This window comes from Manihot esculenta, chromosome 17 (assembly GCF_001659605.2).
Source record: "Manihot esculenta cultivar AM560-2 chromosome 17, M.esculenta_v8, whole genome shotgun sequence".
NCBI classification, from domain to species: Eukaryota; Viridiplantae; Streptophyta; class Magnoliopsida; order Malpighiales; family Euphorbiaceae; genus Manihot; species Manihot esculenta.
The window spans coordinates 29,380,557-29,397,236 of record NC_035177.2 but is presented as its reverse complement, the minus strand read 5'-3'; the positions used below and the strand labels follow the sequence as shown (position 1 = coordinate 29,397,236).

General features: G+C 34.5%; 3 protein-coding genes across 3 annotated transcripts; 2 read left to right on the top strand and 1 right to left on the bottom strand.

Moving 5' to 3' along the window:
- Positions 1-5,077: 5,077 nt before the first annotated feature.
- Positions 5,078-8,688, top strand: LOC110605246 (receptor protein kinase TMK1). Its single transcript, XM_021743674.2, has 2 exons — positions 5,078-7,629; positions 7,917-8,688. Exons 1-2 carry the CDS (start codon positions 5,328-5,330, stop codon positions 8,438-8,440), a joined length of 2,826 nt encoding a protein of 941 aa, XP_021599366.1. The 5' UTR covers positions 5,078-5,327; the 3' UTR covers positions 8,441-8,688.
- Positions 8,689-11,494: 2,806 nt separating this feature from the next.
- LOC110605015 (U-box domain-containing protein 21) lies at positions 11,495-13,285 on the bottom strand. Its single transcript, XM_021743306.2, has one exon. It carries the CDS (start codon positions 12,969-12,971, stop codon positions 11,640-11,642), a length of 1,332 nt encoding a protein of 443 aa, XP_021598998.1. The 5' UTR covers positions 12,972-13,285; the 3' UTR covers positions 11,495-11,639.
- Positions 13,286-14,688: 1,403 nt separating this feature from the next.
- LOC110604926 (putative clathrin assembly protein At2g25430) lies at positions 14,689-16,663 on the top strand. Its single transcript, XM_021743212.2, has one exon. It carries the CDS (start codon positions 14,814-14,816, stop codon positions 16,374-16,376), a length of 1,563 nt encoding a protein of 520 aa, XP_021598904.1. The 5' UTR covers positions 14,689-14,813; the 3' UTR covers positions 16,377-16,663.
- The last annotated feature ends 17 nt before the right edge of the window (positions 16,664-16,680 follow it).

Genomic DNA, 16,680 nt, shown 5'->3' with positions numbered 1-16,680 from the left:
ATACTTGTCAGGATTTCTTTGATCTGCTTCCGACTTCATGGGTTTGGGCCACTGGAGGAACTCCTTATCCTGGACTGCCATGAGCACTTCGGCTCTAGAAGCGTTGAGGGGGGTTGGTTTCTCGGGAACCCAAGGAGGGAGCACTCTTGGTTCAAGAGCCCGAGGAGGAGGAGGAGGCCTTTGATCCCTTCTCTCCCAGGCCTGTTTGTACGGCTCAGGCCTCTTTCCATGTTTCTTTTCGTGTCTCTCCGGCCTCCTCTCCTCCGGGGCTTTCTCTTTTCCTGCCATCCCTTTAGCAAATCTACTCGTCACTAAGGCGTCATCCTGCCTTATATACTTCTCCGCCCTCTTCATCAACTCAGTCAGTGAGGTCGGAGGTTTCCTGCTCAAAGAACCAAAGAACTCGGCAGAGGTTGTTCCCTTTTGCATGGCCTCCACCGCCCTTCCTTCATCCAGCTCGGGAATCTGCAGGGCCTCCATATTGAAGCGGGCGACATATTCTCTGAGTGATTCACCTTCTTTCTGTTTCACTGTTTCTAGATAGCTCGTCTTCCTATCTGCTGGCACCCCGGCTATGAACCGGCTGATGAAGCGAGTGGCAAGATCTCCAAAACTTTTAATGCTTCCGGCCTCCAGGCTGTTGAACCACGCCCGCGCTGGTCCCGAGAGCGTTGTTGGGAACACCTTACACATTAAGGCATCTGACAGGGTTTGCAACTCCATGAAGGTCTTATAGTTCATGACATGCTCTCTCGGGTTACCAGCTCCATTATAAGCCGCCATCGGCGGCATCATAAACTTCTTGGGAACGGTCTCCTGCTGCACTATCTTTGAGAAGGGAGAAGAAGTGGGCAAGGAGGTTTGGCTCTGATCTTTCTTACCTAGCTCGGCTAAGAGCTGCTCTCTCAACCTTTTCAGCTTTTGGTTCATTTTCTCGTCTTCCGGGCTGGATCCTTTGCCCCAGCTGTATTCCTCCTCCTCTGTTTCAGTTCCCGTTTCCCTGGTTGTTCCGACAGAATAGTTGTCCGCCTCCTCATTTTCTATCAACTCTCTTGCCCTTCTCCCATGGATTCGGGCCTCTGGTTCTTCCTCTTCCCCGGCATCGTGGCTGTTAGTTTGGAGGCGGTCAGAGGTAGGTCGGGGTTCATTGGTTCTGGGTTCCTCCACTACTGGGAGTGCATTTACTGGGGTGCTAAGGCCCCTCTGTTGCATTATCTGCCCTAACCAGTGAGCAGTAGTCTGTAGCTGGAGAGCCATGGTTTGAATGTCCTGGTTAGACAGAGTCACGGTGGGAGTATTCCCTGCCAGGCTTGGCGAGGGATTAAGAGGGATAGGCGTTTGGTTATTCAACGTTGTAGGGCTAGAAAAGGAGAACTGCTGCCCATCTTGGGTAGAGCTCAGGTCATTTGGAATGTTAAGGTCACTTTCTTGGTGGTTTGCCATCGTGGATCTCAGTGGGTTTTGAAAGTGAAAACTCCGGCGATGAAAAGATCTCCTTCGTTTCCCACAGACGGCGCCAATTGATGATCTGAGATCCAATAAAATAGGGTTTTACAAGGGTTTTGGTACTGAAAAATAATCTTAAAAAAACTTATGCTACCTGGGGAGGAAGCTCCCCTTTTATCCATTTCGCTTTGCTTACTGGTGACGTGTAAAGGCCTCTCCGTGATTGGGACACGCGTCTCTGACATACAGATTCGGGTGTACGAGGGTATCAGCCGCCTGCTCCATGCGTAACGGCCTCTGATTCTCCTCGTGCGTACGTTCGAGCGGATCTGCCAGGCTGTCTGAGTAGGGCTCTGGATACTGGGCTGGGCCGAGAGTTGGGCCGGACGCTGAGCCCAAGAGGAGAGGACCTGCTTCGCGTGGGCTGGGCCGACCTGAGTGAAGAAGCTTGATCGAGCCCGGCCTTGAAGGATGAATGAGTTGGGCCTTTGGCTGTGGTCAAGGCCCAGGACCGGGGTAAAGAAATTCAGTGGTCATCACTATTGATGTTACATGATTAATATAAAAATTATATAATATTATGTAGAAAATAATGTAATAAAATATGAAAAATATAATTTATTATCTTACTTATGCAAAAATTAATGATAAATAATTTTTGTACTTACAAATTTAATTTGATGGTAAATATATTTGAGTAAATTTGAGAGATTTCAGATTTTATTCTCCCAATTTACAATTCAAAGAAAATGATAAATGGTCTTTTAATTTGTATTTTTTTAGTAAATAAAGTTTTAGTATAAATAAGCAATATTAAATTTTATATTTGAATTAAACGAATCAATTATACTAATTTTTCGTCATTTAATTATTTTAATATAAACAAAATACTAAGTAAAATAATATATTAAATACATGCACAACTAGTTGGTATGTTAAATAAAAATAACTTGTATTTATAAAATATTTTTAATAAAAAATATTTTTTATTAAAAAATTAATAAAATAATTTATTTTTTCTCTTTAATTTTAATTTTAAAAATAAAATATAATAATAAATTTATGTATAGAGATTTTAATAAAATGCTTAAAATATAAAAAAATATATTTGTTAATTTGAAAAAAATATCATTTTCTTGAAAATGAGTTAATTTTTCTGTTGACTAATTCTTTTAACTGTTTCAAATACTAAAAAATTATATATAAAAAAAATATTTTCATGAAAAATATTATTCATAAAATAAATTAAGTTTTAATTTTTATAATATAGAAAAAATTAATTGATTAGTTTTTTATTTTTAAAAATATATAAAATTATTCTTAAAATTTTAAGCAATTCACTAATTAGTCATTTTATTAGTTTAACTTTAAAATATTTTACTATTTAATTTAGTAGTATAAAAAAATTGATATTTCCATTTTATAAAAATATATATTAATTAATCTATTTTAATTTTTTTGAATATATATAATAATTAAAATTAATATAAATGATTAATTATTAAATTTTTTAAAATTTTATAAATATTTTAATATATTTTTTTAAAATAAAAAAATTAATTAATATAACTTTCTATATCAGATAATAATTTTCCGTTTTAAACACTGACCTGTAAGTAACAGTACCCAAGTGGGGCCCAAAGCAAATAGTGTTGGGAGAATCTTTGCAGGCTTAGCCCACAATCTTCAAACAATTGATTTTGGACCTCATTATCCGTTAAGTCCGTTTGTATGATATAAGAAAATTTATTAATTAATTTTTTAATTTTAAAAGTATATTAAAATATTTTTAATATTTCAAAAATTTATTAATTTAATTTTAAAAACGTATACTAAAATATTTTTAATATTTTAAAAAATTTATTAATTAAATTTTCTTTTAAATATTTTATTATTTAATCACTATAATTTTAAAAAATTTATTAATTGATATTAGTAATTTCATATTGAAAATATTTTAAATTTTTTAATAATTTTTAATAATTAAAATTAATTAAAAAATTAATTAATAATTTCAAGGATGTTTTAATATTTTTTTAAAATTGAAAAACGAATAGTGAATAACAAAAAAAAAATCAATTTGTTTATCACAAAAGTTCTCTCTCAAATTTGATGTACCAATTAAAATATTTGAAAATTGTGAAAATAAAAATCATACTTTTATCTTTTTTGAAAAGCCAGTATCTTTGTAGAATCGTAAATCTGGATTTTGGGTATGTCAATCTATGCAGTCTCTCACAAAGAAATTGAAATATTTTAAATGTACTTTTTAATTAATTTGTTAATTTTTATAATAATTTCATAATATATAAAAGCTTATAAAGTATAGAAATAACTGAGCATTTGCCAGCTAATTTTACCATTTTTGCATTACATTTATGTTTTTCACTATAATCTTATTATAATTTTTTTTTAAACACATAAGCATTTAAAATTGGGAAACTCATATGTAACTGAAAAGCTTTACCAATAAACATTTTCTGTTTTTTATTAAATTCCATATTAGATTATTTGATGGATTATTTATAAAAATTTAAATTAATTAATATATATATCTGAATAAATCTGAAAAATTTTAAATTTTATTTTTCAATCACTAATTTTTATTTTAAAAAATTAATTAATATATACGTAATTAAATTCTTAAATGATTATGAAATTTTATTATTTAATGAAAACGGATCCAAATCATTAAAAAAATTTCTATTTTACCAATTAAATGAATTATTTTGGGAAATTCATGTTAAATTAGAAAATTAAAAAAAGAAATTCATTTATAGTTTGATTCCACAATTCAAACTTATGAAGATCAATCTTAATTTGTGATTTACATAATTCTTAACAAGTAAAATTTTCAAAATTATATTAAAAAATAAATTAATTCAATTGAATTTTTATGAAACTATAAATAAATACTATAAAATACAAAATGGAAAAATATCTGAAGAGATTTTTTTTCACATGATTTCAAATATTCTTATTTAGTTTATCGAATTTATTTTTTTATTACAATTTTCGTTTTAATAATTCAAATTTTTTGATATAAAAAGTGATATTTATTATTTTTTTAATTTTTTTTAATTAGTGTGAAAGAATTGAAAAAATGTAAAATTGCACACGCTTGTTGCATGCAAAACAACTCATTCCAAAATTGCGTAACGGACTGCCAGTCGTGTGTTCGTGTTTGGGCATTAGATTGCGAAACTAAAATTGTTATTTAAATACAATTAAAAATTAAATAATTTAATTATTTTAAATTTTTTACAATTCAAAATTATTTATCCTTTTAAATAAATTAATAATTATTAAGTAATTTTAATTTATGCTTAGCGCTCATTTAGTTTTTAATGCTAAATTAATAAAAATAATTATATGAGATGAAAAATAATTTAATTTTTTGTTTAATATTATTTTATTTGAAATATATGGAAAATGAAATTTTTGTACGTGCAAATTACTACAAATCGATGATTACGGAAGAAAAGAGTAATTTTTACCACCGATGGTAAACGCAACCTTAAATTCTCCACCACCAAGACACACTCTATTGTTGGGGCCCACACGTAAGTGCCAACTGTTACCCTCTTTCTCTATTTCCATTTTATAAATAAATAATAATAAAACCTTCGAATGTCGCCAACTTTTTTGACGCTGCTGCACACTCTCCTTCCTCTGTCTCCGCCGCTTCTTGTTCCAATCACCACCCTTTCTCTACCCGTTCGCTTCCGTCAAAAATCTCTGCTTTTTTTCTTCCCTTTCTCAATGTCCGAAAATTACTCCAATTACCCACCTCCCGAATTTCCATCTTTTTAACTCTTCTCTGCGCCTCCTTCTATCTCTAGCTCTTCTCAGAAGAATTTCTTACAAGCATATACAATACAATGAAGAAAAGCCATCTGGGTCCTACCGTTGTTCCTTTTTTCCTACTCTGTCTTGTCTCTTTTGCGCGCTCTCAGCAGAGCGAGGATGCCGCCGTGATGCTTAAACTCAGAGACAGCCTCGGCAATCCGTCAAATTTAGGATGGTCTGGTTCTGACCCATGTAGCAGCTGGGCCCATGTGTCATGCACAGGCAACCGTGTGACCGCTATCCAAATCGGCCGCCAGAACCTTGAGGGTACTCTTCCTCCAGACCTCAAAAACCTGACAGCTTTACAGCGATTTGAGGTAATGGGCAACAATTTAACGGGTTCAGTACCGAGTCTTGCCGGGTTAAGTTCGCTTCAAGCTGTGTATTTACATGATAATGGTTTCACTTCATTTCCTTCCGATTTCTTTGACGGGATGACTTCGTTATTCGACGTGAATTTGGATTATAACCCTTTTCAACCTTGGGAGATTCCATTAAGTATTAAAAGTGCAACGGCCTTGAAGGACTTCTCTGCTAATGGAGCTAGTATAACGGGCACGATCCCTGATTTTTTCAACAATGATGTGTTTACTTCACTCGAAAGTCTGCATCTGGCAATGAATTTCCTGGAAGGTGGACTGCCGGTGAATTTTTCACGGGCGATGTCATTTAGTTCCCTCTGGCTTAACGGCCAAAAGAGTAATTCACGGCTCAATGGCACAATCGATGTGTTGCAGAACATGACTGGCTTGCAGGAGATTTGGTTACACGGGAATTATTTCACGGGTCCGTTGCCAGATTTTACACCGTTAGTTAGCTTAAAGAAGTTGAGTTTGAGGGATAATCAACTCACGGGTATTGTTCCACCACCACTGTGGAACCTTCCCACTCTTTCTGTTGTCAATTTGACTAATAATCTGCTTCAGGGGCCAACCCCAAACTTTACTGAGGGAATTAGAGTGGATATGAACAGTGGGTCTAATAGATTTTGTTTGCCTGGTCCTGGTGTTGCTTGTGACCCTCGTGTCAATGTTCTGTTATCAATTGTGAAAGACTTTGGATACCCTGCGAGTTTAGCTGATAGTTGGGAAGGAAACGATCCTTGTGCACAGTGGAAAGGAATTTCGTGTTCACCTGGAGGGAACATTACGGTCATCAACTTCCCAAAAATGGGGCTTATTGGTACAATTTCTCCAAGTTTTTCATTAATTCCTTCATTGCAAAAATTGATTTTGTCAGATAATTTGCTTACTGGTACCATACCAACAGAGCTTACAACTCTGCCTAGTCTTACTTTATTAAACGTTGCAAACAATAGACTTTATGGTAAGGTACCTAGTTTCAGGCAAGTGCAAGTGATCACTGATGGAAACCCTGATATTGGTAAGAATAGCAGTAGCTTCACTCCCCCTGGTACACCTCCAGGGACACCGGAATCACCTTCCGGCAAAGATGGAGGCGGCAGCGGTTCTGATGGAAGTGGTAGTAAGAACTCTGATGTGGGAAAGATTGTGGGTTCTGTAGTTGGTGCTGTTAGTGGATTATGTGTCGTCGGGTTGGCTGTGTTTTTCTATAGGAGGAAGCAGAAACATTACAGTAAGGTACAGAGTCCAAATACAATGATTATTCATCCTCGCCATTCTGGAGATGAGGATGGTGTGAAAATTACAGTTGCGCAATCAGGCTCTAATGGTAGAGCTGAGAGCTATACTGAAAGCAGTGGGCCTAGTGACATTCATGTAGTTGATACTGGGAATATGGTGATTTCAATTCAAGTTTTGAGAAATGTGACTAATAATTTCAGCGAGGAGAACATACTGGGAAGAGGTGGTTTTGGGACTGTTTACAAGGGAGAATTGCATGATGGGACAAAAATTGCAGTAAAAAGAATGGAATCGGGAGTCATGAGTGAAAAGGGTCTGGCAGAGTTTATGTCTGAGATTGCAGTGCTCACTAAGGTCCGACATCGGCATTTAGTTTCACTTCTTGGATATTGCTTGGATGGAAATGAGAGACTTCTTGTTTATGAATATATGCCTCAGGGGACTCTTAGTAGATATCTCTTTGATTGGAAGTTAGAGGAGTTGAAACCACTTGAATGGACTAGAAGATTGACCATAGCCTTGGATGTTGCTAGGGGTGTTGAATATCTACATGGACTAGCACATCAAAGTTTTATTCACAGGGATCTGAAGCCTTCCAACATTCTTCTTGGAGACGATATGCGCGCCAAAGTTGCAGATTTTGGACTGGTTCGTCTTGCTCCAGAAGGGAAAGCCTCAGTTGAAACCAGACTAGCCGGAACTTTTGGATATCTTGCACCAGAATACGCTGGTAACTTATCTTTAAATTTCATGCTTTATTTTATGTGATTAGAGTAGTATTTTGTTCATTGCTTTATTATGACTAAAAAGAGTAGAGTAATTGGGTGTTAAGTGCCATAAGCAACAGACAAACACTATCTTTGAGAAGGCAAAACAGAGAAAGTAACCATCTCTATCCACAGTAAAATTTACTTGATCTACAATAATGAATTGGATACTTCCACAAATTGTTTTATTTTTGTTCAGTTAAAAGATAAGTGTTAACATTCTTAACTCGAATTTTCCAATGTCTTGCAGTGACTGGACGAGTGACTACCAAGGTTGATGTGTTTAGCTTCGGTGTTATACTAATGGAGATGATGACAGGAAGAAAAGCGCTGGATGATACCCAGCCTGAGGAGAGTTTGCACCTTGTTACTTGGTTTCGAAGAATTCACATAAACAAAGACACATTCTTTAAATGTATTGACCCAACTATTGAGCTCGATGAGGAAACACTGGCCAGCATTAGCACAGTTGCTGAGCTAGCCGGCCACTGTACTGCTAGGGAACCTTACCAGAGGCCTGACATGGGTCATGTGGTTAATGTTCTATCATCTCTTGTTGAACTATGGAAACCAGCAGAACCAGATTCTGATGACATGTATGGGATTGACCTTGAAATGACCTTGCCTCAGGCACTCAAAAAGTGGCAAGCATTTGAGGGAAGCAATTTGGATGCCTCTTCTTCATTTACTACAAGTGGGGATAATACGCAAACGAGTATACCCACTCGACCATCTGGGTTCGCAGATTCGTTTACATCAGCAGACGGACGGTAAATGAAGAAAAAGAAAAGTTAAGAGAGAAATTGAGATGATGCCCCATGTTCAGATTGTTTGATTGTTTCTTTTATATCCTTGTGCTTGTTCTTGTAAGGTTTGCCATCTTATGAATATTTTGCTGATGCTCTCTTTTTAGGTTTTAAAAAAAAAAAATTTGTACATTTTTCTGGTGCTTATCAGATTGATAGGAATTGCAAACAGAGAGATTCTTTGAGAATGAGTTATCTTTATTTGTCATCTTTTCACTTTCTTTTGTTTCATTTCATGTCTCCTTGAGATCTTATTTACATATGTTTCAGCATCTCCTTTTTCATATTTCTGAAAGTAAATGCTGTAAATCTCACTTTACATTCTTAATTTTAATGAAATTAAATTCTTTAATAATGTTTAATCCTGTAGGTGATTGAATTGAGCTGGCTTTATGAAATCCATCATTAAGTTTTGTTTTCAGACCATTTCTGACAACTGATATGAGAATGTTTTTTTGCCTTCTCCTGTGCTTGTGAACTCTAGATTTTTGCATGTTATTATCACTTAGTCACTTGACAGATAAAATAATGGACCCACTTCATATGATGTGGAATAAGCAGGTCAACCACAGCCGCCCGATTGGGTTCCATGATCCATCCCTGGGATGGCTGATTGATGATAAGAAAGTCTCAGTCCCTATATTTATATATATGTTGGACTGTGTTTTAGGTAGAAAGGTGACGCCAATGGGATTGAGACATAATGAACAGGTAACCCTTTTATCTGGAATATATGATAAAACAATGTCGTTTTCGTGACTCAAGTGAATGTCAGGTGTCAGACGTGGATTGGGCTGTGTGATGATATGGATGCCAGCTGCAAATTTTGGTTGCAATAGAATAGGGTGAGTGGGTGACTACGTTGTTGTTGTCTTTGTTCTTAGTGCTGATCATTCTAGAATCTTTGCCTTATTAAGTCAATTTTCCATTTGTTTAAAAAATTTTCTAACTTCTCAGTAGTGCTAAGCAGGTTATTCAACCGCAAATTTCGCTTCATTTAAGTTTTTTTTTTTTTAAACAAAAAATATTTTTGGTAAATTATTTTCTAAGAATTTAAAAAATATTTTTATAACAATATCCAAAAGTTATTCAGATTCCTTTCCATAGCATGTGTTTTGATTGGCAGAGAAATCGCCATGCATGCATTATCTGGGCTTGAAGCTTTGTTTAAGCAAAGGAAGATGAAATGTTATTTTCAAAAAGAAAACCACTAAAAATTCCTCATATTTTGAGAGACTCACACCCTTCACCTCCTTATCTAGAATCTTTCATTAGCCTCAAGACAATTTTCATTTCTAAAAATTTAAAATAAATAATTCTCCTTCTTTTCCACTCTCTCTATATAAACTAATTTCATAAATATATTCATCTTATTTATTAAAAAATATAATAATTAATAATTAATTTAAATTATAAGAGTGATTATGGCCGACATTTCTCTTATAAGAATTACAAGAAACAGTACACAAGACCTGAAACCACATCAAATTTTAGGATTTGGTGTGGAGGAGAGGCCCATGGGTTGAAGTTTGTTGTGAAGGGTAGGATTGGGCTGCTGTATATGGCAAATACAGCCAAGCCAAGCCAGCCAGCCAGCCAGCCAGCCAACCGAAGGAGTGAATAGTAAGAGGTTATTGGTTTGTGATGTCAACTTGGGCAGCTGTAGTGTAGACTACTTTGGGGAACCCAATTCAGGAATTGTTCAAAGATGGGCAAGTCCTCTCTTAGACTCCATTCTTTATTTGATGTGATATCAAATTTCGGTTTGAACCTAAAAGAAAAATCATAATCTTTTCGTTTTGTCAGTATCTCAACATTTAATGCCCTTTGGGATTGTCTACAACTATTCACAATCTCCAGTTTATTATTCTTATTAGTCATTTTTTCAAGATCTACTTGTGCTTTTTACTTAGGAGCACTGACATTTGAGAATTTGAAGAATATGAATTTAGTTCTTGATAGCTAATTTCATTTATTAATTCAACGGCCATGATTTAATCTAACAAGAGATGGTGGTGTGATTTGGCCGTAGAAAATCTTTAGTTGTTGATAGCAAATATGTAAGATAACAAAATAAATAATATTTTTCTTACAATTAGCAGTTGTATATATTTGGCCGTTAGTTTTTTACCTTCAAATCTCTTACTTACATTACTCAATAACCATAATTTGATTTGATGATTTCTAATTATTAATACTATTAAACAACATTTTTCATTTTTCACATGTTATTGTCTCTTTATCTCAATCTAACCACCAATATGAAATTTGTTTCAATTACATCCAAAATTCAAACATATCCACAAGATCACCACCGATTCAATTTTAATTTTTTAATATTATGCTTATTAAAATTTCATACAGAAAAAGAATTTTATATAATTAAATTTTAAAAAATTTATAATTTAGTCCTTAAATATTGTCATTATTAACAAATTAGTTTTTATATTTTTAAAAATTTATTAAAATATTCTTATCTTTTATTTCCATCAACGAAATATCTTTTCGTTTTTTTTTTCATTAAAAATAAATAAATGATAAAAGAGAAAATTTTTAAAAATCTATTAAAATATTTTTATCTTTTCTCATATCTATTAAAATGTCCTTATATTTTTTTATATTTATTAAAATATTCTTATCGTTTTTTTCCATCAACGAAATGGTCCTCCTTCTTAAAGAAAAATAAAAACAAAAATCGAAAAATAATTAAAGAAGAAGAAGAAAAAGAAAAATTAAAAAAAAAAAGAGGAGGAATAATCAACGAAGGATGAGGAGGAGGGGGTAATTTGGTTTTTTGCTATATTTTAAACGGCAAAAAGAAACGAAAGAAATATTTTATTGACGATGAGAAAAAATAAAAATATTTTAATAAATTTCTGAAAATATAGATACTGAATTGTTAATAATAACAATATCCGGTAACTAAATTATAAATCTCCTTGCAAGGGTGATTTAAATGCAACAGACATTTCTCAATCCTAGCAAAACATGACTTATTCAAATCAAAGATAGCTAGCTAGTGTGCAAGAAACCATTATTTGATAGGCAATATCTGCAATGGAATATGTATGTAATTTTTCTTTTTCTTTACGTGGAACATCAATTAAAATCAAAGAGATTTTAACCTTCTTGGTAAAATTGGTTCAAAATGGTGCCGTCAATTTGATTCAAAAGGGCCTTTTCAGTTCCTTCAAATCTGAAGAATCAATACACTCCAATTTCACCCTGTGAGGATTCAACATCTTCAATAACTCAGTTGCTTTCTCCTTCGTTCTCTCCCCGCAACCAACCTGCAAGAGCAACAAGAGCTTTTGAAAAGCACCCACTTGAAGTGCCTCAAGAAGAACGCCTCCCTCTTGCCTCTTCTCAGCCTTGCAAAGCTTCCATAAAATGGAGACAGAGAACTCCGTTGCCAAGTCTGAAACTCTGTGAATTTTCTTGACTAGAACTGGGATTGTTAGAAAATGATCATTCATCTTCTCTCTCCCTTGATCACAGCTACAGATTCCATCAAGAACACCCAACCCTTTCTCGCATATGCTTCTTTCGGCATCTACGATCATCTCTATCAGCAATGAGATCAAACCCATGTCTATGAATTTGGTAATAACCTTCACATTTGTAGGAGTTGATGTGACCATGTGATAAATGGCCAGCAGAGAAGCTTTTGTTGCAGTAGGGCAAATGGGTTCCTTGATCAGCTTAAATAATCCTTCTATGGCTCCTTCAGTTGCTGATAAGAAATCGATTTTCTTTTTATCCGATGAAACAAGCTCTTTAATCACCAAAACTGCGTTTCTTCTCCCAGATAAGTCTCCACCCTTCAGGAACCAGACTAAACAATCCATGGAAGTTGCCGAGCTAAGGTAACTCTTGGCCTCTCCATCAAGAGGGAACATTAATGTCAAACTAGACAATATTTCCTCCAAAACCGCAGCATTTTCCCTGAAAGAAACTCTGGAGAACTCTTCAAAAGCAGCTGATAATACACTACCCGTCCCATTACTCACAAAGCATCGCTTGTTTCTTTCGCTTTCCTTTATCAGAGTCTTGATCTTAGCCACCGAGTTTTTGCATCCAACAGCATCCCCTCCTTTACAAGCTGCTGCAGTAATATTGGCCTGAATTTCCAAAACATCCACAGAACTCACAGGAATTCTAGGCGTAGGAATCCTTTCAATCCCATAAGATCTGTTCTCCACGCACCAATTTTGTATCATTTTACGTATGGTATGATTTGGTATAGGCTCAAGACTCCTCAAAACCTGATTGGTAATGGGGCAAGTTTCGTTCCCAGCCTCTATCCACTTCTCTATACTCTCACGATCATAAGTAATGCCAGTAGACAAAGTCACCGGATCCTTCATCAAATCCAATGATATCGGGCAGCGAAAATCTTTCGGTATGGCCAGCTCCATGTCGATGCCGTTTTCCCTCTCTAGCCGCTGCTTCTCGGCAGCTCGCCGGGTCGCCCTCCTCCTCATCCAGGTAGAAATCATAATGAAATTGAATAGTAGTCGAGAAAGCAAAGAAAGGGTCTTGTTCTTGCTGTGTTGTAATTTTTGGTAATATTTTCTTGTTAGAAAGAAATATATATTTATATATAGAGATAGAGAGAAGGTCTGGGTTGTGTCGCACGGGCAAGTTTGTTCAACATTCAAGTTTCAAATGAAGAAAAAAGAGCTAAGAAATAATTAAGATATATATTAAAAAAAAAATTCAAGGCATGGAAGGTGTTTTTTGATTGATGAAGATGATGAAATTTTGAATATTTGACCGTTGAAGATGAGAGGGGGAGGTGGTTTTAGAAATTGGAATGGATCATAAAGAGAATCAAAACTTTGACTATAAAAACTAAGAAAAAATAAATTTTAATTTGAGGAGGTCGTCAACGTACGGTCGGTGTTGACTCGCTCATGCCTGTCCCGATTTGCATGTGAGATTGTTATTATTTTAATTTTTTTCTTCTATGGCGTTCCTACCTTACACGCGTTCTAAACGCAATAATGTTTGCGTTTTGGCAATGGATTTGTCTTCGTGTGAGAGGTCAACGCGGGGTTTGAATGTCTAGCATGTTCTTTATTAATTGTAAATAATTACTTGTTTGAAATTTCTGTCCATATAATTTCTTCTCTGTTCTTTCCTCTAATCCGCACCGTTTACCTAAATCCAATGCGGCACCGTGTTGATTCTTTGGCCTCTTCTCCTCTGTTGCACCGTTTCAATAGTTGTTCTTTTTTTTATTATTTTATCTATTTTGCGATTTCAAAAATTGACAATTTTTAAAATTAAATTACTAACTAATCATGGAATAATACAATTAAAAAAATAAAGGATAAAATTATTAAAAATTATAAAATTAAAGATACGGAGAATAATTATAATATTTAAATATTAAATCATTTATATTTTAAAATATTAAAATTTAAGAGAGTAAATAATATATTTTTTAATATAAATCATTCAATATTTAAAATTCATAGGTGGGATATAATTAATAAAAAATTTAAAAATTAAATAATAAAATTTTTCATCATTCACTGAAATATATGCATTCCAAGAAACATTAGAATTTTTATGGTCAACAGAGATACAAACATAAACCCCTGCAAAATTTGTATTTTTGAGAAGCATAAGATCCAAAATTAGATGAGTTTGTATGATTTTTTAAAGTAATACAAATAACTTTTTTATATATAAAAGGTTGTTTTAAATCATTTTAAATTCAAATTTAATAAAAATCTCATCTTGCAATCGAGCTATAAGAACGTTTTATTATTTTTAAATTTTCTTTGTGCCTACGATTACGAAATTTCTTATTCGCTAATTAGTATTTTTTTTTTATTTTGAAAAAATGTTATAATAAATGTATTATTTTGTCTTGATATAGTTATAGTTTTCTTAGTAGCTTGGACAAGGTCATGATGGTGGTGATCCTCTTCAAGCGTGTCACAAGTGTATTAAAGGAAGCCTATACTACCAATTAAAAACTGAAAATTCAATGGTGGTAGACATATGTTCAGCTACTAATAATGAAGTATACTATAATAATTTTTAAAGCTCAAATATTATATAATTATAATTATAACTCAAACAACTTAACAAACAAAAGTAAACCAGAATTAATAGTCACATCATTCGAATATTAATAAAAATATGAGAGATTCTCAAAAAAAAAAATTTAATTAACTGTTCTTAGACAAATATGTACATCAGTATTGTTAGGCCTTGTAATAATTATTAAAATAATAAAAACATTGGCCGTCTCAGTTGTCTTTGTCGTACAAAGTTCAAAAAATTTCCATAGAAATTGTAAATTCGATAATTGCAAAGAAAAATTAATGTTAAACTATGTGACCAGTGCAAGAGCTATAGTATTGTCGTCATTCTCTAGGCTTTGTGTTTCCTATAAACAAAATCTCTCCGCTGTCCTTCTTCCTTTCACGGCCACCTTCCGGTGTTCTCTCTCTCTCTGTCTCCGCCTCTTTGTAGCCATGAGGCGAATCAAGCAAGCTTTTTGCGCCCTAAAAGAGCACAGCTCTGTAAGCTATGCAAAAATGGCGACTTTTGGAGGCTTTTGCGATCTTGATCTCATCATTGTTAAAGCAACTGCTCCTGATGACTTCCCATTGCCTGAAAAATACATAAATGAGATTCTGAAGATTTTTTCCATCTCTTCCTCGTCGTTTCACTCTTTTTCCCTTAGCTTCACCCGCCGTTTTGGCAGGACTCACTGCTGGAAAGTTGCACTCAAGTGTCTCATTCTCCTCCACCGTCTGCTCAGGTCTTTGCCTGAGTACAGCCCTTTTCGAGCTGAACTTTTGTATGCAAGATCAAACGGTCTTCTATCTCTTTATCCTTGTAATTTTCGTGATGATTCATCCTCAAAACCGGAAGATTACACCATGTTTATTAGATCCTATGCTCAGTTGCTCCACGAAGCCCTAGATTGCTTCTCCTTTGACAGGAAGGTAACAAAAGAGGAAGGAGAAAACGAGCAAGAACTGCGCAGGCCAAAGAGCATACAAGAAAAAATGAAAGAAGCCAATAGAACCCTTGAAGTTTTGCTGCAGCTTCAGAGCCTAATGGATCGAGTAATGGACTGCAGGCCAACTGGAGTTGCAGCTAAAAGCTTCATCGTCCAATCTGCCATGATACATATAATACGCGACAGTTTCATTTGCTACACTTCGTTTCGAAAGGAAATTGTTTTGGTTATGGACAATCTGATCGAAATGCCATACAGAAGTTGCATCTCATCTTTTGGGATTTACAAGAAAGCAGCCATGCAAGCGGAGCAGCTCTGCGACTTCTATGACTGGTGCAAAGCAAAGGGATTGTGTGGGTCTTACGAATATCCTTTTATAGAAAAAATTCCATTGATACAGATTCGAGCTCTGGAGAGCTTCCTCAATGGAATGTGGCAGATAACAGAGTCATCTTCGTCTGCAACATCCCCATCTTCGTGGGTGGAGTCGAACAAATCAAGTTCGATCGAAGATGAGGAAGCTGATACGAATAAGCAGCAAATGGTTAGGAGGGATATTGTAGTTAGTAATCAGTGGGTGAAATTCGAAGAAAACTATAATGGTTTAGTTGAAACGGAGAGAGAGGAATCAGAAGAAGAGATGGCACCATTGATTCAATTAGAAGATGAAGAAAACGATAACTGGGAGGTGCTACTTGATGCTTCACTTAATCTTTCACGCGTCAACAATGGATACTTGATAAACTCTTATACTGGATTTAGCAATGGGTATGGAGGAAGAGATTCATCAAATGGAGAAAAGAACAATCCTAATAATAATGCATCAAATCCTTTTTGTCAACCTTACTATAAAAACATGCCAAATTGCTACAGATGGTACCATGCGAGTGATCCTACATATCCGTGGGGACTCTAGAAATCATATTATTAGATGGAGATTAGCAAATTACAAGTTTTAATTGCATGCAGTTGTGTCGATTATTGATGAATCCTCTCTGACATTATTATATAATCATATACATTTTTTGGGGGCCATTTCTCCAAACATTTTGTTAAATTGGATTCCTATTTGTCGCATTTATTAATTTTCTTATTCCATTTGTACAATAAAGATAGATTTTATTCTTCTTCAGAATTCAAGTCCTCCAGCAGTGATGAATCAAGCACCTTATCTACGTTACATATTACAACATAAGCAAATAGTTAATGAGGATTAACGT